This window comes from Phaseolus vulgaris, chromosome 3 (genome assembly GCF_051622355.1).
Source record: "Phaseolus vulgaris cultivar YP4 chromosome 3, ASM5162235v1, whole genome shotgun sequence".
Lineage (NCBI taxonomy): Eukaryota > Viridiplantae > Streptophyta > Magnoliopsida > Fabales > Fabaceae > Phaseolus > Phaseolus vulgaris.
The window spans coordinates 45451903-45477696 of NC_143500.1; the positions used below are offsets into that span (position 1 = coordinate 45451903).

Consider the following 25794-nt stretch of genomic DNA (forward strand, 5'->3'; position numbering starts at 1 on the left):
ATTATTTTTTATATTATTCTTAACTGAAAAAAATCATTTTACTTTTACCTGCTTTTTTTTCATATAAACTTTAGAATAAATAAAGTAAGAATAAAATAATATTAATTATAAGTAAAATTAAAAAATGATAGTTTCTTAAACTAAATATCGGTGCAAAATATTTGTTAACATTCTTTCCACTCAATCTACAAAGTTTGAATTTTCTCTTTATTTTCATGACTTATGAAGGGTATGTTTGGCACGAGGGGGAAAATATTATAAAAGGAATAGAAAAAAGAAAAAAAAAGTAATATAATAGAAGTAGGTGGATTTTGAGGAAGTTTGATTTGAGAAAAAAAGAAAGATAAATATAACGCATAAGTATGAAATTTGATAATAAGAGTGAAATGAAAGGAAAAAATAACCCATTTCTTCTTTCCATTTGTTTTTACTTATTTTTAGAGGAAAATGTTCTAGTAAAGTTTTCATGATTTTATATGGACTTACAAAAATTCATAAAACTATATTTTATAAAAGTATACATATAAAATGTATAAAAATCTTACAAGTAAAAGATACCACAAAATAATTCTGTTTAAACAGTGTAAGATTATCATAAATAATAAAAAAACACCTTCAAATAATGCAATCACATATCCAAAGCTAAAACTCAAAATCACCTCATTAAGGGGAATAATTTTGTACAATTTAACAATATGGCTTTAGTTTCCTCCATAAGGGGAAGTTCAATCTATCCGGTCCATATGAACCACAAATCAAGGACAATTTCTACCCGAAGAACATTCTAAAACCCAATTGTACCCTTTCATGTTTATTTTGGAAAAACTTGTAGGGTGTGTTGATGTAGATGATGCCCTCAAATCTTCGCGCAACAATGGACGCCCTTCGCACTCCTAGTTTCGTCTTTGTTCAATGAGTCCTTCCACTTAACACTATACTGCCGAAGAAATATCAACCAAAATGCGAGGATGCGAACGCTCGTGCGAAAGATAATGTTGAGTGTGAGAATGGCAGAAACAAACTTGGGTGTGTGATTGGGTGCAAAAATCACTAAATCCTAATTTCATTTTTATTAAGAGTAATTCGATATTTTCACAAATGCAATTGGGTGCAAGTCCAATTTAATTAGGTGTAGGAAGAATCAGCTCAAACCCAGTACGTTTAACTTGAAATAGAGGCTAACACAATCTGCAACCCCATTTCAACCTGCAATTTCATACATTTTATATTTTCGAATATACCCTTTGAATATAGGATGTTTATTTTCAGTTCTAGATTGTATAATTTTAAATATTAAACATCAATCTTTTTTATTTTATAATTTTGAATTATACATTTCAAAATAAAAATTTACATTTTAAAATGTATAATATAAAAATATATCTAGATTAAACAATTCAAAATATAAAATTTTAAAAATATATTATAAAATACACAATTCATAATATATTAATGCGTTTTAGATTAAAATTCAAAATGTATTTATAGAAATACGTTTCAAAATATATTTTATAAATCTTAAGCATGGTGCTTTTATCTTTTCACCACTCCACGGTGGTGCACCTTCAAACTATGAGGTGCAGAATGCGTCAGCCTTAAAGAGATGGACAAGGAAGCTGACTCACCCGGCCCCAAATGCGAAAGCCAGAGAAGTACTTGGCCCAAGTGAATAAGATCCTAGAGCTATGAATGTTTCTTCCCGCACCTCTACATTTTTCTTCCTACACCCCTACATTCTTGAAAAATACTAAAATTATCCTTTATAATTTTAGATGTTTCTGAAATAGTAGTTCCATAAACAAAGGGTATTTTCAGAATAAAAAATCGGGGAGACAAAAAATCATTCTAAAACATATTTTTCAGAACATTTATTTATTTATTTATGGATTGATAAATCCGAAATTCATAAAACATGAACAATCTGAAAATATTTTTTAAAAGAGGCAAAACAGTCTTCTCTGAAAATAATGGGGTGCAGTAAGAAGTTACCTAGAGCTATTGGAAGAAAGTGGCTTAAAAATTCCTTAACAAAAAATGGGCTTAACATTTGGTTTTGGGCTTATGCACCGACCTAAGTGAACGGTTTATTACCGTTCAAACTCCCTATTGGTCAATTTAAAAAAAGTATTTATTATTATAGAATTATTTTATAATTAACGATAAGTAACTAAGAAGAATATTTAAATGATTACAGAATAATATATTAATTAGGTAAAAATTAGTGTAACAACTTCAAATCTAAATTGTATTTTTTTTCTATAAATAGACTTTAAATTATTATTGTACATATAAACAAATTTGGAAGCTTTTCTCATAAACTCTTATGAAGACGTTGACTTGAGCGATTTTATAAAAAAAAATGTATTATTAAGATTTTTTAACTCACGTTCTAGATAAACTAATTGGAATCCGATGAAGGTGGTGGGTGAGTTGAAATAGGTAAATTGGATCTTAAGCTATAACAATTATGAATCATCTATGATTTGAAATGTTGGAACAAATTGACTTTTTCCCAAAAATGCATCTACCTTAATATAATAATTCCCACTAGAGTAATGTGAAAATGTAACCCTACACTCAAGATCCATTACCTTTAAAATTAGTAAATATTAAGTGTTTATAAATTTATAAATAGATCTACACTATAAAAATAAGAAAGAGACCGTGAATGCTTTAGATTCAAGAGTGTTGTTACTTTTGGTTACAATCGAGGGCTTCCAAAGAAGGAAATAACCAGTACGGACAAATTACAATATCTTCTTTATTAATCTTCAAAGGTGCCTTCACATGATGGGTATACAATAATTTATTCAGAAACTAATGTTTAGTTATGTTCCGGAAGACATTTTAAAAGGGTTAGTTTATTTTTGAATGCTTTTATGTGTCATATTTAATGGAAAACTAAAAGGGTTATATGGTATTATAAATTAAGTTTGAATAGTTTTTATGTAATATCCCTAATTTTTACCTATATAAAATAAAAGTAAAACAAACACTATCTACTTAACATATGAATATATATAACTATCTCATAATTGTATTTTAAAAAAATATATCTCTCCTCATAGGGATTTTAATATATGCACATCCTAAACAATCTTAACACGATATTTTCTTTCCTGAAGATACTATGTCTTGATTAAAATTCATATTCTGACTCTCACAATATCCAAATCACACAATCAAATCATACCAAAGTTTAGAATTTCCAAATCACACAACAATTCATTGACTAATCATATAAATATTTTAAACTTTTCTAAACAATTCAATTATATCTAAAAATTCACTTAAACACATAACTAAGTTCCAAATATATGTTTTGTAAATCAATCATCATCTAAAATCAAACAACCACTTCTCATCAAACATCTCATTTAAGTAATTCAACAAAATATTAAAACACAGTTCAACTCATTTATATTATCATTCAAACATTTTAAATTTTCAAACACAAACACTTTCAACAACTTATTCACCTTAAAATCAATATAAAATATTCAGAATTAACCATTTCAATTAATATATTACTTTACTATTCAATCTTGCAAGTCACCCCCACGTCCAGATTTTCTAACCTAGGGTTCTATAAAAATAAAACTAGCTTCCCTTATCTGGCCTTAAGCAGATGCTCACTAAGAGCTCCAACTCACCAATAGCTTAAGGATAACCTAACCTGCACCACAAAGTCTTTATTACAAATCTAACTATATCACTAGGACTCTGATCTAACATAGACTAATTCTAAAGATAAAAACCTCACATGCAAACTTAAACTAAAAGACAACTCTAACCAGATCAAAACTATCTCAAAGGAAAATAAGCCAAGAATGAACTTACTCTATCTAAGATTTTGATCGGGCAATCTCATAGAGTTCACTGCCAGGAGTTCAATGGCAGACTCCGATCATCAAACTGATGAGCGAGGAGGTTAGAATCTTAAAGAGAAGGGAGAAGAAAGGAAAAAGGGAACAAAAATGAGCTTACCCTATCAAAGATTCTGATCGGACAATCTTGTAGATTTTGCTGCCAAGAGTATAGTGGTGGACTCCGATTGTCAAACTGATGACCAAGGAGGTCAGAATCTTAGATAAAAGTGTGAGGAAAGGAAAAAGAAAGATGGTGATTCTTTTAAAATGAAATATGAATAACTAAATTTCTATTTATATAATTTTTCCCTTTTAATAATAAAATATTCAAATACCATTTTAATTGTATCATTTCTATTCTAAGACTATTTTTTTCTCGATCCTTACATTTTAAACTCTTACTAATAATAACGAAAATAATTTTAAAAATAAAAAATATTTAATATAATAATTTTATTATCTTCTTTTCATATTACTATAATAATTAAAATAATGAAAATTATTTTTTAAACGATAAAATAATATTTAATATTGAGAAATACAAAAAGAAAAATCAAATGCATAAATGTTAGAGAACATGTAAAATAAAATAAAAATTAATTGAACTTAAAACTACTGTTTCTAGTTGAAAAACATAATCTTAAGTTAGACAATGTTGTTTAAAATCAATCTGACTAGTTTAAAAACATAGTATTGGTTAGAAGATGTTGTTTAAAACCAATATGCTTGAATGTTGTTTAAAAAGAAATACATTTGAAATGGAGGTGATACTTTAAAAAGTTGCAATAGAAAATAAATGTATTTTTCCTATAGGATTTTGTTGAATGACAGGCACCGACACTTCTCCCAAGACTAAAAAACGGTAGTATAGGAAAATTTATTTATTTTTATTTAATTTCTTTTTCACACTCTCCCTTCTGTGACATCATTTAACAAAAGGGAGAAAAAAAAAGGATGAAAATGTAGAGATTAGTTGCATCTATAAAATGTATGGTGGATAATTTACATACACTCCTGAATTGTCGTAAGAGGTTAGTGGTAATTGTTTATTGTTGTCTCGTATTTATAAAAATCCCTTGAATCTAAGCTGCTTGGTTAGAAAACCCAAATCAACGTGGTGTGGAATAAAGTTTGTAAACATTTCAGATCAACTGCTTTTCTCTCTCTCAATTTGCTGTTGTACAATTTGGAGCATCGTATACCAATGAAATTATTTTTGAACCAAGCAAAAGGATTATAGACATTTTTATGAGATGCATGAAAAAGTGAATTTGGAGAAGTAGTGAAAAGCTGGGGTTCTGTGTTCTAAAGCACCTCCTTTAATACAGCATTGCTCATGGCCTTATTGGGCCACTCTTTTAATTGCTAAACAGTGCCAAAAGTCTACTCAAACCATCTTTTCTTACTCTCACATCTTGTCATGTCAAAATATGCCTATCTGTATACTCATTAAAAAGAAGCTGAAGGTGAAATATAGAAAGAAGCTGAAAACACACAGACTAAAACTAAAATATTAACTCACTCCTCTTTAATGATTAAATTAACATTATAGTTAGTAAACTAAAGTTTCAAGAAAATTGAAAAAAATATATTATAAAATATAAGTTTTTAAAACATTTATTACTTAATTATTTTATAAATAAATTCTAACTTGGCAAAAGAGTAACACTGGCTCAAATTTAGAAGTTATAAAAATAAAATTATTCTTTTAAAAAATAAAAGGATCAAACCAAGTTTTTATAATAACGAAGGAAAAAAATACTTTTTTTTTTATTTTTTTAGAACATCTTTGGTTTTAAAAACAGTAAAATAGAAAAATAGAAAATGAAAATATTTATTTAAAGTTATTTGGTAAAAAAATATAATTTTTTAATTTCACTTATATCACCAGAACCAATGTTTTAGAAATTATTCTTTATCTATAAGTCTAAAAAACTTTTCACTAAAATCATTAGAGTAGAGGTTAAATTAAATTAAAATATAAATTTAATGTAGTGAAAACTTGATTGCTAATTTTAGACACAAATTTAATACATATTCTATAAGTATATTTAATAACAAAAGAAAATAATTTAAAGACTTAAATTTTTATTTTTAAAAATTAATTTTAAATATTATAAGAAAATCATTAAATAGAAACTAATTTTAGAAATATAAATAATTAATTATTATAGTGATTAAATTAGATATTATTTTAGAGATTAAAAAAATTATTAATTTCTATTATTGATAAATAATTTTTAAATTGATATCTAGTTAGTTATCAAAGTTTTTTATACCAAGTTTAGAATTTAGAATTTAAATAATTTGTAGTTAAAATTTTATTAACTAATTAGAGATCAACTTAAAAATTATTTATCAACAATAAAAATTAATAATATTTTTAATTTTTAAAATGTCTCTAATTTAATCATTCATTATAGTAATTATTATTATTTTTTAAATTAATTTATATTTAATGACTTTTTTTAAAGTATATACTGAAAAATGTTTTTCTTTTTAAATCAGTTTTTATTTATTAATGTATTGTAATGTTGTATAAAAAGGAAAAGAAAAGAAAGTATAAAATAATATAAATATCTTAAATAAAAATAAAATGTGATGTAAACAATAATACTGCTATAATGGCATGAAAAGAGAAACAGTGTGAACATAAAATTGTAATGAGATCCATCAAAACCTACTTTTTTTCATCTTCTTTATCCTTCCTTCCACCAAATGAAAAGGGAACTACTTTTTTCCCCTTTCTTTGCCTTAATCAATTCTCAATATTTTAGGTATTATAATTTTCTCAAAATTTAATATAGATTAAATGAGGTTTTATTTTGACTAAATTAATGAGATTGTAAAAAGAATAAAGTAATAATAAAAAAGAGGTTAAAATAGGGAAGCAGTAGTTTATTTTTGGCATTGCAGTTGCAGTTGATCGTCCCTGTTTGTCCGAAAATAACTGGCAAGTGGGAGCCGACAAGATTGTTTGCTGTTTAGATGGGAACATTTGCGCTCTCTTTTCCATCCCATCCAATCCAAGCATGGTTGTCGGTGTGGAGGGACACGTGTGAGGATAATAGACGATGGCAGAGAGGGCTTTGTGCCTCCAACACAGGCGTCATTCTTTTAAGAAATGGCCCGTCTAAACGAGTGTGGGTTCACGTGCCATTGGGAGCATTTATTCCCACTTTTCTCAATTTGGGAAAGGCCCAATTTCCTTTTCTCTCGGGCTTTACCCAAAAAAGAAAAATTACGATTACCTTCTTTTCTAGCCGCTCCTCCCATTTCAGTTTCATCACCTTTATTGTATCTCTATCTCGCAACAATATTATATACTCCACTATTATTTTATATTATATTATTATTATTATTATTATTATTACTCATAGCATAATAATATAATATATATTATACCATACGGAAGCAAAAACCAAAGAAGAAGCTAGGTCAATAGGTGAACCACCAATCCATCCATCAATCAATCAATCAGTCACTAGAGCCCCTATTTCTCTCTCTACAACTGTGCTAGGGTTTCTGTTATCGAGCCTGTAAACACTTCTTTCATTACTCAGGGGCACAAAAGATTCCATTGTTGCCTTCCACATTAAACATTTGTCAGGTTTGATTTTCTATTTTTGGAAACACCACTTGTAATGTATTGTTTGGTTATCCAGATCTCCTTTTCTTCATTCACCTCTTCACCAAAAATACCTCTTTCCAGACAAATAGGCAAAACAGGAAAAATGGTGAGGGGGAAAACTCAGATGAAGCGCATCGAAAACGAAACCAGTAGGCAAGTCACCTTCTCCAAGAGAAGAAACGGCTTGCTTAAGAAGGCCTTTGAGCTTTCGGTGCTGTGCGATGCTGAAGTCGCTCTCATCATCTTCTCCACCAGAGGGAGGCTTTACGAGTTCTCCAGTTCAACTTCAAGGTACTTTACTCGCAAACTTGTTTTTCAGTGTTGCTTACTTGATTGATTACTTGTTTAAGTGCTTGATTAATGTCTGCGTTATTTCAATGTTGAACCAATTTTTTTATGCCAAAATCGTACCTAGATTAATTTGAAGCAATAAAGATAAAACAATTTCCTGACCCTTGTTTTGCTGGGCTCGTACCATGGAACTCAGCCCCTTGTCAGTGTTATTTGATGTTTTTAATTAAGATTGATTTTAATGGATCCTTTCAAAAGGCTTGCTGGCTTAAGGAATATAATATTAGAGAAAAATTCATTATCGAATGTCAATTGTGAAGCTGGATAAGAAATAAGCTAAAGAAGATAATCGATGTTGTTATATATATACACACTGCATATGGTCTGCGTCTGGTGACTCAAAGGGAAGGGATTTTTCTATCTTAAAAGAGCTTATTTACAAATTCATCCAAACATTTATTTTCTAAATAAGAATAAGAATTCTTACATAAGATGGAAGAAGACAAGATTCACTGATTGTCAAAGGCTTCAAGGTGAATCAAGAAAGGTAAATTGAAAGGAATAGACTATTATTAACCTTAATTAAAGGTCTAGATATATGTAGCTACTCGTGTCAGTTTTTTTTTTCAAAAGTTATTTCGGTGCACTTTCCCCTAAAGGACACAGTTAATTGAAGATAAGTTGTCCTTTACCACAAATTAATTTGAATTAAAAAAAATATGAGTGTAATAAATATATATAACAAAATAAGAAAAAAATAGTTGAAATAGTAAATTTTAGCACGGTATTTATAGTGAATGAGTGATGTTCATATAGTCATCACTCTTTATACTTAAACATGCAATTGATTGGTTAAAACAAGAAGGACTACAAAGCGTAACAATATTTAATTTATATTTGATATAACACAGACCAAGCATATTCCATTACAGTGGCTTAATTGGGTTATAATAAATATTTATTATTAATACAGCGTAATGGTATCTTTTAGACACATTTTTAGGAAAAATATTTGGTCCTTTGTAACACAACGTAATTAAAGAAATTAATTGCATTTTTATCTTATGTAAATGGAGCTGAGAGAAAGCATTTTGTATGGAATACATGTTTTTACACTTTGAGAAGATAATTTTTAACTCGATCAAAACTTTTGGTTCTAAAAAAGAGTCAATACATATTTATTTGGCTAAATCTCATTAACCTTAATAAAAGAAATCAACTAACACAATGAGACTCATATGTTAGTATAATCCCTTGTTTCATCGTCAAAATTAGTTGTATTGTGCATAGATTACTAAACAATAAACAAAATAACGAAGTTTATTTTATGACTCGGCTAAATTGTACTTTCTCCGTTTTTTTGTGTAAAGAAATAGTTAATTTATTAAAAATATAGAAATATGTAAGTTTATTAATTTTAATAAATATTATCATAAATTTATTTTTAATTTCAAATAATACTTATAGGATTGGATTGTTATTATTTCGTATTTAGTTGCATTAAACCTGATTTTTGTTTTTCTTTTCATTATAAATGTGATTTACATTGTTAATAAATAAATAAACCAATATGTAATTTAATAAAAATAAAAATGACCACATTTATAGATTTCATAATAAATTAAAAATATAATAAATTAACAACTACTCTCTGATATTTTTTTCAACAGTGAGATTACAAAACAAATATTTTTATTTATCTCTTTTTATATCATGTCATTAGTTTTATTATTCACTTACTTTACCGGTAACTAATTTATTTTTAGAAAACTTGACTGAGCACCTTTATATTACTCCTTTTTAAATTATATTCTTACTTTTTTACATAGTTTTGAATTAATTTATCTATATTAATTATGATACAAATGTTAAAAAATAAAATAAAACATTATATTATTGTATAAGAATAAAAGTACCCTTTTTTTTGTCTAATTATAAGTTTTTGTTTTAATTTTTAATTTTTACAAGAATCTTTTTAAATGTTTATTATATTTTTACCTAAATATCTTTAATTGTTCTAGTTGATATACAATAAATGCAATAAATGGTCACCTTTTCCTTTTTATAAAGTTGAAGAATGAAATAGTTTAGTTTTTAAAATTTAAACTTCATTAAATTTTTATGTACAATAGTTATTTAAGGATAAATTTATAAAAAAAATATTATAATTACAGACAAACTAATGCTGTCAACTAAATATTTTTTTTAATCTTATAATTCAAAATGAATTTTTTTTATATTTTTTAGTTTTACATGAAAATATTAAGTAACAGATTATAAAACAAGATAAAAAAAGTAGATTTATATTTATAATTAGAAAAAGCGTATTACTGACCTATGCATAGGATTTTTTTTATCAGCACTTATACGTAGGATATCTTTAATACCTGCTTTTATTGAATCGGAATTTTAAAAAATGGTGAATATTTGAGTGATATTTCAATTTTAATTATTGCTAATTTTAATTTGATAATGTCCATATTTATTCTCAGTTTTCTATTTTTTTTCATAAACTCTTTACATTTCCATTCATCTTATTAGGAATTAGGATTTTATTGATAATTTACTTTAATCTTCACCTTTTAATTTAGTAATGATACATTTATATAAAATTATAAGCAAAATTATATGAAATGATAAGGACGTTCAGCGTTGCAACTAGAAATATATAATACACTGCACTTATTCCAACAAAAAAAAATCATTTACCTTGTACATAGGTTAGCAATACCCTTAAAAATACGTAATTATTTATTTTTTTGTATAAAAAATCTAACGAATATTATTCTAAATATGTGTTCTTTTAATTTACATTAAAGATACTAACATTCAAGTAGTATTTATTTACTTTAATTCTTTATAATTTCTATACAATTATATTCTCATGCTTGCAAGCACAGTTATCAACATTAAAGAAATATTTGTAATTTACCAAAAATATCATTTTTAAAACATTCTTATCTACAAATATCTCACTTAAATGTGTATAACTACACATTACATCATTATATAAGGATATTTAATAAAAATATCTATTATAACAATTTATGGGATTAATAAGTTTTAAGATACGTATGATATAAATAAACAATTAAAAGAAAACATTTAGTATTTGTTTCAGAACAAGTAGTTGTTTAAGCAGAGGACAGGTTTGATTATGATACTACCATGTTGGAATCTTAAAATAAGATAAACATAAAAATAAGAGCTATGCCTTGATTTACTTAAAATATGTTTCTCTTTTTCAAAAAGATTTGTTTCTCTTTTTTCTTTGGCATGCATGCATGAGTATCACCTATTGGTTAAAAGTTATCCTTGTTGCTCGCGTGTATTAATTACATAGTCTAGTTTATTTTGATCAACCAATTACCAAATACTATTAGCTTTATCCATTCAAAACCTTTCTGCCACTAATTTTTCCTTCCCTTTTGTATCTCTCAAGTTATTGTTTAAGTGTGAACTGTGGTTACAGAAACCCACGACATTGGGTTGGAGGAACTTGGTACAACCCAGGCATTGTCCTGTGTTATATCGATAACTATAATTATATTGTGTGATGTCTGAACTATGGTCAATTCAAAAAGCATCTTAAGCCACATATTCTAAAAAAACGCTAAAACCTCCTTCCATATTCCAATGTTTGTTTTAGATACATGATTGGAAAGTAGTACTTCCTCCCTTTTTCTATCTCTGTTTTTTTAAAGTTTATACTATATTGATGAGTTTATGCATGTTGCTATAATCCTTTTAATCAGAAAAAAACAATTACAAATTTTATGTAAAAATTTACACTTTTAGTTTCTTTAACATAGTAATTTGGTGAATTTGATTCCAAACTGTTTTAATAATGTAATGTCGGTCAATCTCTATGTTAGCTATTTATATTAACACTGCACACTTTACTCTAATCTTATGTATGTTTGTATTTTTGTTGATATGTCAAATTACAAATTATCAGCTATGTTTTGTATCGTGTCTAAAACATACCTCTCATATTTATTATAAAAAATAGATGTCAAGTTAATAAATGGATTAAAAACTGCATTGTTAAAATATAAGAAATGATAGATACTATTAATTAGAAAATAATTAAGAGAGATCAAATTTAGAAAATTAAAGACTAAAAAGTACAATAAAATTTAACAAGTAAATGTAAAAAAAAATAAAAAATACTCTTTTTAGTTTTTTTTTAATGGAGCGCCTAACATAAATTAAAGTTATGCCACTTTTAAGTAAAAATACTTGAATTTAATATATATCTACATGTAATTCAAATTAAGTGTAAGCTATAGTTCTCAAATTCTATATACTTAATCTTCAAAATATAAAAAATAATAAGTATCTCCTATAGTTTTATGATTATCTATCCTATTATAGTCTTCTTTTAAATGCAACTTTTTGAAGTACATTAACTATTAAATTGTTTTAAACGCGGTTCTCAGGCCAAAATTTACCTTAATCCTCAAGTTTCAGTAACTATGAAGGTAATTATTATCCGAATAGTATTCATTTTATCAGGAAAGAGAGACGTAAACATGAAGACACGAGAGGTGTCAAAGTATGTACTAAAAAATAAACAAAAATTATTATATATATATATATATATATATATATATATATATATATATATATATATATATATATATGACAAGGGCATAAAAATTAGGTAATCATGATCAGATCATCCATAATTTCATATTTATAGTAATACCCGACATGATATCAGTACACCAAAACATACCTCTAAATTCCAAATCTAAACACATGTAATAATGTACCCATATCATCAGACGCGCATTTTTATCATCATGAAAACAAGCTTCATGAGTCTTCTCTGCAAGAGTCCCTCACTGATCTCTTTCTAACACACCTTTTCTGCTACATCTGCATTTGAAACAACCCGGAGAACTTCGCTGCATACACCTGCCCGCTTGATCCTTAGCTACCTGTTGGATGTTGACGATTTGCAAGATGACAATATGTTTGTATACATTTAGACCCTACTTGTCTACACCTCTTGCTGTCTGAAACCCTCATGCGCAGATCTGCATGTACACCTGCTCTCCTCCTACATTTACTCATATTTCTCATGATTAAACACTATCGTACAACTATTGATATAGCTAGAGCTAGAGTGCTCTTTAAAATACTGCCCTTGTTTCAAAAAAGGTTGGAACTTAGTTATTGTCCGAGAGCATCTGCTTTCCAGCCAAAAACCTTCATTCCAAAGCAGTAGTCATTATGTCATCAAACAGAATAGGTGTTGAATCTGCAAAAAACACAATATCTAGGCTTGTTAGTCTAATTCAAGTTATCACATGCCACATTCAAACAAAAGAAATCACAAAGTTGATGTATATTGGAGATAAACACCAATTTAAATATGAGAATATAGCTTTGGGGTGCCTAAATGTGATCCAAGTCCAAGATTGTATCTGAATTAAAGTAAAGATTTAGATACCATCCGATTTTTTATTTTTGAAAATTATATCATCTCTATGGTTCCAAATAATCCAAATAGAAGTAATCCATATAATGTTGTTGATTTGATTGCGTTTCTAGTTAAACCCAAATGTTTATAACTTTGAAAGTGAAAAAAAATAGTATTTTTATGATACACTAAGATATGATCAAGCCCAATTATCACACAAGTTCCAAATCTGTTTAGCTAACGACATGTAAAAAATAAATGGTGAATGGATTCCTACCCACTTATACACACATAACACAATTAAGATGAGCGAGTTAGACATTTCTTTTCAAAAGATTATCTAAGCTTCTAAGGTTGTTATTTTCTTATGAAATAATTTTCAGACAAACAACATAGCTGAAGATAATGCTTTCAAATAACATAAACTTAAGAACCTCCTCCTCTATCCGGATAAAGGATTTTGTAGCAAACCATATGCATATGCAGATTTTACCTTAAATCTATTAACTTCAGTTTGTATTCATACTCAAATATTCTGTCATGCTGTTTGATCAAATCAAAGGTGCCTAAGAAACTTTTAATGCTCTTGTCTATTGGGGATGCTCCAGTATAAACAAAACAGTTGAACGCTATCAAAGGAAAATCAAGGACGTTTGTGTCAACAACAACGGAATCCATGAAAATACACAGGTTAGCTCTCCATACTGATACACATACATATGAAAGCACACACATATATTTGTATAATATTTTATATAGTGCATGTCAATCAATAAAAAGAAATGTATCTGGAAAAACATATTCCTAATACTTCTCATAAAATTAAATTGGACATAATATGCGCAAATATCATTAAACAATTTTTTTTTATATCCAAGACAAACATAGAGTAAATTCCAAATTCAACACTCGACAGAAGATTAAAAGAGGTGATGCTTATGTTTCAAAGAGAAAAGGCCAAAATAGGAGATATACCTTACCGATCATGACACAAATAGGACAAATTAGCTCAAGTTGAAAACCTATTCAAATATACTAACATTAAGAGGTACTTCTAGAAATTAGTAAAATAATATAAAAAGTTGTTTAATTATAAATCGGTCCACCGTTTTAATTAATAACCAGTTTAATAATTTAGTGACTGATTTTTTTTTCATAATTAATGGTTTTTCTTGTATTAAAATAGTCTATATAAAAGACTAAGCCAACTTAATAAATCCTCTTTCCACAATGTATTTATACCCTGCTCGAATAGACAATTGCTCGAGACATTTATCAAATCGTGGATTATATCAATAATTTATATAGTCAAACTATGACATATAAACAATCAACAATTTTCATTTTATAAACTAGTTTTTGTAAAACTAAAATAGATCTAAATATTGAATTCTAAAATAAATTAAAATTTTTCATAATGATTTTTGTTAAGTTCATAATCATTATCACATCATTTACAACTATTGAGTTATGCAAATCTTGCTTCATATTTATTGTCCTTAGCATAAGAAAATATCAAAGATTTTATATTAATTAAAAAATAGTTAAATTGTGATCACTTCAAATTCTAAGATGATTATCATCATTTCCTACAATCAAAGACTCCTTTTCCAGACTTACAACAAATCCAATTATTTTTAGTCTACTCTACTTTCAGCAACACAAACATATTATTAAAGGAGAATTGATATAGGGGAAGGAATAAATGTTTAATGCTAACATTTTCCATGCCAATATCTAGAAACGGATCGATTCCCCATTTTTTAACTTCCTAAAATCAGATATGAATCTTCGAGAATTTTAATTTACGGCGATGAATGATCTAAACTTCGACAGATGGATGCGAATATGGTTGCTGACAAATGCAGCAACTAATGTACTTGGACATTCTAACTTTCGGAATCAGCTTTTGATGTTTGTGTTACTAGCCTCCTATAGTTTTTTTTTTGCTGTCTGGCATGATAGCGACTTAAATTGTGAATAAATAATTTTATGCGTGTCTAACTATATAGTTTTCAACTATTGCATGCTTTTCTGATATAATATTTCCTCACTTATTATTTGAATTCTGAGGTTTTACATGTTAATGGATCATCTCCACACACGCAAATCTGCACATACACGACCTCTGTATTTGAATTTAGCTAGTCCTATTTAAACTTTCTGTATATGGCTTAAGTTATGTGCGATTCTGTGTGCAAAAATTAAAATGGTGGTCACTTAAGTTATTGATACTGTTGAAAAGAAATAGTAGAAAATGTATTAAAAGAAATACGTGAAGTGTGTTATACTATTTCTTCTTACTTATAGATATTTTGAGTTCTAATTTTTTAAATTTTTTCTCAGCACCCCAATTTTCAACCCGTATCTCAAAATGCGCACAACGACTATTTTTATCTCCTTTCATTTTTTTTTTCATCATGTTTATGTTTTTTCATCTAGACTCTCGATCTTTTTATACTGTCTCATGAGTATGATTATCCAATGCGGATTTAACCTTATTCTAGCTTTTTATTTTTCACCCAAGAATTTTTAACGCAACGAAGAAGAAAAGTAACACTAGAATAACATTTGGTTTATCAGAACACTTAATATGATAGCTTATTCTTTGTCTGTGTTTACATGCAGATTCTGAAGGACGGTGATATGAGCATGACAAAGAGAATCGAGCAGCTAGACAATTCCAGAAGGTTTTCACTAGTTTTATTCTGATTCGCATTGAGAGAAACGCATAATTGACACATCAATGGAGATTGTTGGATATTGTAGGAAGCTTTTGGGAGATGAATTGGATCCATGCAGTATTGACGAGTTACGACAGGTAGAGAACCAGCTCGAACGCAGCTTGGAAAAAATTAGGGCAAGAAAGGTACTCTTCAATCACACAATTTTCCTGTCTTTTTATTATACCATTTCTAAAAGATTAGATCAGAAGCCCCATTTCTAAAATCTTATCAAACATCCTCTAAGACCAAATCAAAGATATCATAAAATTCGCCGTACCCTATAAGAACTTTTCACCGAAGGACAATTTCAACTCCAAGCCATTGATATAGAAAAGAGACCGAACTAGAAAAGTCCTCCTCATCGTGTTGTGACAGAATACACATGGTTAGTTGCTGATCTGAATATTGTTTTCCTTTTAAGTAAATTCTACAAAGTTGGCATCATCTCCAACATCTCGTCATGTCCAACAGTTCCACAAATTTCTTAACAAAACTCTACCCAATCCCTTTTATCCGATAACGATATAATTGTTGGAATTCATTGACAAACTACAAAATATATTATAATTTATATAACTACAAATCATTAAATAAAAATAAGAAAAAAATAATTAATTGATATATTAATTAAATTAAATATTATTTTAAAAATTAAAAAAAATTATTGATATAAAAAATAGTTAATTAGATATCAATTTATAAATTATTTTAGATACTAATAATTTTTTTAGTCTATAAATATAAGATAGTATCTAATTTTATTTATTCAATATAGTGTTTAATTATTTTTTATCTCTAAAATTGATTTTTATTTAATAATTTTTTATTTTAAATAAAATTCATATTAATTGACAGGATAGATGTGTTCTAATCCTATTTGTTAGGCATTCAATTTATTGACTGATATTTTTTTTTCTGTTTTGATCCTATTTTATTAATACATTTCGTTTCATATCAATAAAAATATGTCTTCTGCACTTATAATTCCTGATTAATAATAATCAACAAATAGCTTTTATCTTTTTGGGATCTATATCAATAGAGGAAAATACATATACAATGGTTCCACCTCTAATTTTTGCTGATGAGGAGTATGAGTAATAAGAATATCAATTATTTAAAAGTACTGGATATATAGGAACTATAGAAGAAAACTACAACACTTTTTTTGAATTGTCTGAAAATCTATCTATGATTCTCATGAAGTATCACAATTAGGGGCATGGATATGGATTCCTTTAACTATATCAATTATATTTGGATTTTTTTTAAATTCATTTAAAGTGGATTGAATCTAAATTAAATCCACTTTGTTAATTATATTAAATCTACTTTGTCAATTATATTAAATTCATTTTGATATGGATAAAGACTAACTTGGCTCGAACTAGGCCTAAGCCGACTCAACCTGAACACAGACCAACTCGGCTCTACATCGGCCCCGACCCAGACGACTCGACATCGATCCGAGCCCGGACGACTCGACATCGGTCCGGACCCGGACGACTCGACATCGGCTTGGGCCCAGACAACTCAACAACGGCCCCGACCCGGACGACTCGACATCAGCCCGGGCCCAAACGACTATACATCGGCTCGGCCCGAATGACTCAACATCAGCCTAGGCCCGAACAACTCGACATCAGCCTCGGCCGAACGACTCGACATCAGTCTGGGCCCGTCGACATCGGCTCAGGCCCGTTCGGCTCGACATCAGCTTAAGCCCGCTCGGCTCGACATCGACCCGGGCCCAATCGGCTCAAAATCGACCTGAGCCTGGTCGGCTCGACAGTGGCCCAGGCCCGCTCGCCTCGACATCGGCCCGAGCCCGCTCGCCTCGACATCGGCCCGGGCCCGCTCGACTCGACATCGGCCCGGGCCCACACAACTCAACATTGGCCCAGGCACGCTCGGCTCGACAACGACCCGGGCCCCCTCGACTCGACATCGGCCCGGGCCCGATTGACTCGACAACGGCCCGGGCCCGGTCGACTCGACAACGGCTCGGACCCGGTCTACTCGACATCGGCCTGGGGCCGCCCGACTCGACAATGGCCCGGGGCCGCTCGACTCGACATCGGCCTGGGCCCGCTTGGCTCAACATCTGTCCGGGCCCAGTTTGCTTGACATCGGCCCGGGCCCGGTCGGCTCGACATCTGCCCGGGTTCGCTCTCCTCGACATCGGCCCGGGCCCGCTCGCCTCAACATCGGCCTAGGCCCGCTCAACTCGAAATCGGCCCGGGCCCGCTCAACTTGACAATGGCACGGGCTCGCTCGACTCGACATCTGACCGAGCTGAGTTTGCTTGACATCGGCCCGGGCCCGGTCTCCTCGACATCGGCCCAGGCCCAGTCATCTCGACATGTGCCCGGGCCCACTCTATTTGAAATCGGTCCAGTCTCGCTTGCCTCGAAATCGGCCTGGGCCCGCTCGAGTCGACATCGGCCCGGGCCCGGTCGACTTGACATCGACCCGGGCCTAGTTGACTCGACATCGGCCCGGGTCCGGTCAGCTTGAAATCGGCCCGGGCCCGCTCAACTCGACATCTACCCGGGCCCAGTTTGCTTGACATCGGCCCAGGCCCGGTCGGCTCGACATCTGCTCGGGACCGCTCGCCTCGAAATCGGCCTGGGCCCGCTCGCCTCGACATCGGTCCGGTCCCGATCGTCTCGACATCGACCAGACCCGCTCACTTCGACATCGATTTGGATTCGCTCGGCTCGACATCGGCCTGGGCCTGAATGACTCAAAATCGGCCCGAGCCCGCACGACTAGACATCGGCCCGGGTTCGCACGACTCAACATTGGCCCAAGCTCGAATGACTAGATATCGGCCCTGGCCCCCTCGGCTCGACATCGGCTTGGACCCGCTTGGCTCGACATCAGTCCAGGCCCGCTCGGCTTGACATCGGTCCGGGCCCATTTAGCTCGACGTGGACTTGGGTCAACTTTGCTCAACCTGCGCCTGAATTGTCTTGGCTCAACCTGGATCGGGCCAAGTCAAAATCCAACCCAAAATACAAATTGGATAATCCAAAAATGTATCCAATCCATATCTAATCCATATCCAATTAAATGGATTGGATTTAAAATCCAAAAATATGGATTTGGATAATTATGGATTGGATTTTGTAATTTGGATTTTTTGCCCACCCTTAATCACAAGAGAAAGACAAACAGCGCTATGGCAAAAAGATTCTCCTTTTGCTATATAATTTTTTTTTATATAAGAAATATGAAAAAAACATATATAGGTGGTTTTTATAAGACATAAATTGTTGTACATGAAAAAACATGGTGATAGTATTTAAAGATAAGATGATGGATTGCATCAATATGTAAGTTAGGTAGAAAACCATTTCGTTAAACTACCTGGAGATCAGTTAAGAAATTAGTTAAGAAAATATAGGTGGTTCATAAAAATATTGGGGGACTTTAGACATGATTGTCTTTAAATAATAATGTATATTATATTAATTTAAATTATTTTTATACAATATATTTTTGGAGTTATTTATTTAAATTCATGATTGAGGTTGCTAGCTAGTATTTTCTGAAAACATAAAGCATTGGTAGAGAATCAAAGCAATTTCATGTTGCAAAATAATAAGGTTTGAAGATAAAAGGAATACAAAAATTATGTTTTTCTTAAATTTTATGAAGAAGTTGAAATTGAACAACAACTTATTTACATTCTACAACAAAATGGTGAAAATGAGAAAAAAAAAAAATAGAAGCATTATAGAGATGATAGGGTGTATGATACATGAGAAATTCATCAAAGAAGTGGGAAGTAGAGGCTGCAAACACTATTGTATTTTTGTGAAATAGGTTGTTAACTAGACTTTTGAACAAAAAAAATCTTCATTTAAAGGTTGTTTTGAGTATAAATTAAATTTACAAAACTTGAGAATTTTTTATTGTATTTACTGATTTACCAACTAAAAAATATAGATGGAATTGTATTCATCGATAATATTTTTATTACCGGCTGATTTTACTAACATATGCAATGATCAACAAATCTAAAAATTAAAAAAAAAAAGCTCGAAACATTATCCATTAATAAATTCAAAAATATTAATAATATTTATAATAATAATAATAATAATCAAATAATAAATGTAATGATTACAATAATATTAATAATATTTTTATTAATAATAATAATAATAATTGTAATAATAATTACAACAATATTAATAAAACAACATAATATATTAAATGATTTTGATTTAGTAGTTATATGTTCTTTTACTCAATGGACCTGGGTTAAATTCCCTTCTGCAACAAAATGATTAACTTAAAAAATATATAATAATCTAATATATAATAAAAATAAATAATAAAATAAAAATAAATATTATAAAAAAATTATTAAATAACAACTAAATTTAAAAATTAAAAATAATTAGTCACTATATTATATACTATTTTAAAAATTAATTTTATTTTGTATCTAAAGTAGTTTTTATTATTAATAAAAATTTATAAATTAGTTTTTAAATTGGTATCTAATTATTACATACCAAAGTTTTAATTACTAGCTACTTTATATTTTAAGTTAATTTACAAAATGATCTTTAATTTATTTAATATAGTAATTAATTATTTTAATATTTAAAATTAGTTTGTATTTTGAATTTTTTATAATGAAAATTATTAATAATAATTTTTAAAAAATATTAATAATAAATAATATTATTAATTATCGACAGAAAATTTCATCGATAAGTTATTGACAAACATATTATTGACAATTTTTTTCTATCTCTTTTCTGTTGGTAATTTCCATTTATCGACAAATTTTTGAAATTATTGATGAATTTTGACCATCAATAAAATTAATTCTTTTTGTAGTGGGAACAAACTTGACAAAAAGGTTGAATCTAAAGTTTTCACTAGAAATAACACATACAAATTTTATAGAAATTTTCAACCACAAAATAGAAAATTTCTTGTAGGTAGAGATGTAAAGTTCATGAAAGATAACAATGAAGTTGGAAACACCCCATAAGTAAGCAAGTACTAGAAATTCCACAATTTCTTGACAATGAAGTTGATGATATTTATCTTAATATATATCTTTAATGTGACTATTTTAGAACTTGTAGAACATGAAAAAGTTATGAGAGATAATGAGTGGATAAATGCTATGAAGGAAGAACTTGAGATTATTGAAACAAAGAACTCCTGGGAACTAGTGGAGAAACATCAACACAAGCAACCTATAAAGTCAAATGAGTTTATAGAACAAAATTTATTTCAAATGGTTCTATAAGTGAGTACAAGACAAAGTTGATGGTGAAGATATATGCTTTCTTTGGAGTGGAATTTCATAAACATTTGTTTCGATTAACATGTCTTGATACTATTGGAATGTTATTTGTCTTGATATTATAAAAAAGGTTGAAAGCTTATCATTTTCTAAATGGTTATATGCGGGAAAACATTTATGTAGAATAACTTAAAGGGTTTAAAATTAAAGGAGAAGAGAAAAAAGTTTACAAATTTAAAAAATTTTCTCTCTATGTTGATGAACTCTTTGGGACAGGATGTGATGAGAAAGTGAAAGAAGTTCAAAGTTGAAATATTCGATGAATTTGAAATTACATACATTGGCTTGATGAGTTTCTTTTTAGGAATAAATGAGAAACAAGATCATGGTGAAGTCTTCATTTTCCAAAAACAAAATATGCTAAGGAAATAGTAATAAATTTATATGAAGTATTACAAAAGCACAACATCTCTAATGAATCAAAAGGAGAAGTTTAGTAAAGATGATGGAACAAAAAAAATTGATAAAAAACATTGCATAAGTTTGATTAATTGTTTAATGTATCTTACTACAAGTAGAGTTGATATTTTGTTTGTACTAAGTGTACTCTTAAGATTCATGTACTATGTTAATGAAATTCATTTTCAAGTTTTCAAAGGAGTTGTTAGATATGTTAAAGACATTTTAGATTATAGCAGATTATAGCATGATGTCTCATAAGTTTAAATTTCATTAATACATTGATAGTGGTTCGTAAAAAACTATGTTAATGAAATGAAAAACTCATTTAGTTAGTGTTTTTCCTTTAGTTTTGAAGCTTTTTCTTCGTATCCTAAAAAATTAAGATGTTATAACTCAATGAACATTAAATATGTAGTTGTTGCTATAGTAGTTCAAGTTCTTTAGGTAAAAGAATCATAACAAATTTGCATATAAAATAAAAAAGATAATACACATATTTATTTGAACAAAAAGAATGCAAATAAGATACTATATTACAAAATAGAAAATCAAAATAATAACATTTTAACTAAGATAGTACTTAATAAAAAAGACTTGGAGTTTGTAGTTTCAAAATCAATGTTAAAAGATATAAATTTTGGAACATATTATAACCTACGTAATAATTAATATATATATATATATATATATAATTTTTATATTATTTTATTTGAAATGGTAGGATAAATATGTTTTAACCCTATTTTTTAAGTATTATTTGTTAGTCAATTGATTTACGTTTATTTTCATGTGAATAAAATTATGTTTTTTTGCACCAATAATTTCTTATTAATAATAATCAACATTATCTTTTTCCATTATTCAAAAAATCTATTACCATGTATCTTAAAAATTGAATGTTATATTGCTACACCCTAACATCTTTGTGACCTTATTGAACCTAGTGGCTATAGAAGGTTGATTTTCTTCAATAAAGTAAATATCTATCAAAGTTGAAGATTTTTTTTGTGTCGCAAAGCATGGACAATTCTCATAAAATAACTTTTCTCTGGAATCAATTTCTCAATATAACGAGTACAAAGCATCTAATACCACAAAACAACCTACTTATGACATGATAAGTCTAATTAGCATAAACTCCCTTAATCAATAACTAAGACTTCTAACGTTTCATCCCTTACATGCCTTTTATTTAAAATATATATATATATATATATATATATATATATATATATATTCTTTTGCTGATAAAAAAAGACCCCTAACATTTAAGAACGCTGTGTGTGCTCAGAATCAAATGTTCAAGGAGCAAATTGAGAAGTTAAAAGGAGAGGTAATGTTATCTTTATGATTGCTTGTATATCTTTCTTTAATTAATCTGTTTTAGGTGTTTACTAATCAGAATTATCATGTTTTTGGGTTGACTTCAGGAAAAGTGCTTACTCGAAGTAAATAAACGTTTACGCGAACAGGTTATTATCATTCTTGGCTATTTACACAAAATGATAAATTAAGTATAGATTTACTTTACTACTTTTTTTTATTTATTTTTATGAAATTTATATAGCACCCTTCATTTAGAGATGGAAAATTATTTTCTGATATTTTTTCCATAAAAAATCTACTATATAATTTGTATTAAAAGTTTGTAAAGAATAAAATTAATACAAAATATGTAAAAAAGTTCTATTTTATAAACCTTAAATATTTTGTATTAATTTAATACTTCATGAAGATAATTAATCTCACCTGGATCTGACCGAACTCGGCTTGATCTAGTTTTGACTAAACTTGACACGACTTGATCGTAATCAAACTCAACTCAACTTGACTTGACCCGACTTGGGTCCAACCAAACTCAGTTAAAAATGGGGTCAAGTTGACTCGGCTCAACTTGACGTGGGATTGATCCAACACAACTTGACATTGTCCAAATTCTATGTGGGCTCGATGTATTGGCCCAACACAAACCCAACTGGACTCTGTCCAACCTGACTTGGGGCGTCTTGAGTCAACTTGGTTCCGACTAGACTCAGTTTAACTTGAACCTAACCTAACACAGTTGAATATCAATATGCCCCGACTCAAATCAGCGTAGGTCTTGATTGACTTTGCTTTACTTAACGTGGGATCAATCCAACTTAGTTTGACAAAGCCCCGACTTGATGTGGGTTCAATGTCTTGGCTCAACTCGACTTGACCCAACCTAGGATCAAGTCGACTTTGACCTAATTGTACTTGGCTCTATCCCAAATGGACTGACTGTGGGTCTTTCTTGACTCAACCAAATGTGAGCCTGCTCTAACTCGGTCGACTTGGCCCAAGCCAACTCAACTCATCCTTAGCGTGTGCCTGTCAGACACGGCTTGACATGTGCTTAGCCTAATTTAATTGCCTGTGTGCCTCTTCTGACTAGGTTAAATATAGCTAATCCAAATTCAGCTCAACTTGGGTCCAAACTAACTCAAATTGACCTAGGTCTGGGCTGAATATGCTAATTATGAGAATGGACAAACTTAGCTCGACTTGAGGTCGAGCCAACTCGACTCAACCTAGGTCCTGGTCAACTCGACTCAATCTAAACCTAGGTCAACATGACTCGATTCAGCCAAACATGAGATCAACCCCACTTAGACTCAACCCAACTTAACTTGACCTCTAACTCAACCAACTTGACATGGTTTTGGATTGACAAAACTGGACCTAACTAAGACTAACCTAGGGTCAGGCCTAACCAACTTAACTTGGGCCCAACATAAATTGAGATTAACTAAGCCCAACTTGAGATAGGTCTGACTTAACCCAACCTAATTTAGATCTAGCCTTACCTAGCCTGACTCCGGTTACTTGTTTTTAGTTGGTCGGACTCAACTTTGTATCACTCAAACGTAACCTAACTCAACCTTATATGAGACCTATTCGATACTACCTTAATTTAGTTTTATCCAACCGAACATTTCATAACTTGACATACCTTAATACATCTTAATTTTGGATTTTCAAAATAAATAAAAAAATATTTAATTTATATAGAGCTCAAATCCAATTAAATAGATTAAACGATGTAAAAATATAAATTTTAATTTCAAATAAATCCTTTTAAATAGAGTTAAACCAACATTGATTCAGTGAACTATGGATTGAATTTGAGAATTTGGATTTTTTTATCACACTTTCATAATTAAAAATTAAAAAGATTTGTGCCACTTTCATATTCTTTCATTCATCTTGTTTAGAAGTTAATTTCCAACATCATTTGGTTGTTGTAGTACCAGATTGAACGACAGCATTATTTGAGAGATGAGGATTTGGAAGTGGTCGCTGAAAAGAGGGAAGAAGAGGTGGAGACGGAGTTATTCATAGGAAGACCTGAGAAACAAAAACGTTAAAGTTGAAACCTGCAAGTGCTCATATATAAATTAACAATACCCATATAAATGGTAGCTCACCTCCAATATATTCACGTATGATACATATATGTAATTCTTGTTGTTAACTCTCTAATCACAACCGTGGTTGTGAATACTTAAATAATTCCTGTACAACACTCATTCCAATGCTGTTCGTGTACTTTGTGTTCATATATCAGTTTTTGGAAATTTTTATTTGATTAGAAGGTTTTGTGTTTAGTCTCTGCCATGTTGAATGTTGAATGGACTATAACAGTGGGAAGCAAATAATCAGGAAGTGTGCGATCGTTTTGATGAACACTAGTTTGTTTGATGACCCCAAAACTATAACCTTCGCAACATTTTTTCTTTAGATGCAAATTAATTTTATTACTAAAAGAACACCTCAATCTTACCATATATAGAAGATCTAATACATGTATCACATCACAAGGTTAAACAATAAATTCTGATAAAACCAACTGCAATTACATTTTAAAAAATATATAACTCTAATTAAAATATGCCCATTCTAGCAATTTCTTTACAGAATCACTAAGGTAAAAAGAAAAACTTTATGGAGATATTTAAGACTTCAAAATTGAGAAACATTGGGTATAATGATACTAATTGTAACTTGAAGATACTAATTCCATACATTTAATGATTTTGTCGGTGTTGAATGGTTGATTCATACACTTCTGCAAACTAGCCAAG

The 25794-nt window shown here is 29.8% G+C and overlaps 1 protein-coding gene across 3 annotated transcripts; it reads left to right on the forward strand.

Moving 5' to 3' along the window:
* Window positions 1-7285: 7285 nt before the first annotated feature.
* On the forward strand, window positions 7286-25317 carry LOC137807994 (agamous-like MADS-box protein AGL19). Of its 3 annotated transcripts, none has more exons than XM_068608882.2 (8): window positions 7286-7479; window positions 7582-7791; window positions 13831-13912; window positions 15851-15912; window positions 15992-16091; window positions 22980-23021; window positions 23119-23160; window positions 24958-25317. In XM_068608882.2, exons 2-8 carry the CDS (start codon window positions 7604-7606, stop codon window positions 25075-25077), a joined length of 636 nt encoding a protein of 211 aa, XP_068464983.1. In that variant the 5' UTR covers window positions 7286-7479; window positions 7582-7603; the 3' UTR covers window positions 25078-25317. The 3 variants fall into 3 exon arrangements, with proteins under 3 accessions (XP_068464983.1, XP_068464984.1, XP_068464985.1); XM_068608883.2 differs by having other exon boundaries at window positions 7293-7479; window positions 24964-25317; XM_068608884.1 differs by lacking the exons at window positions 22980-23021; window positions 23119-23160 and having other exon boundaries at window positions 7293-7479.
* Window positions 25318-25794: the final 477 nt, after the last annotated feature.

Bases quoted from the DNA above. Each gene is read 5' to 3' on its own strand.
- LOC137807994 (XM_068608882.2), top strand. From the start codon at position 7,604: ATGGTGAGGGGGAAAACTCAGATGAAGCGCATCGAAAACGAAACCAGT. The intron at 7,792-13,830 runs GTACTTTACTCG...GGGATGCTCCAG, and splicing joins TTCTCCAGTTCAACTTCAAG to TATAAACAAAACAGTTGAAC. The intron at 23,022-23,118 runs GTAATGTTATCT...GGTTGACTTCAG, and splicing joins TTGAGAAGTTAAAAGGAGAG to GAAAAGTGCTTACTCGAAGT.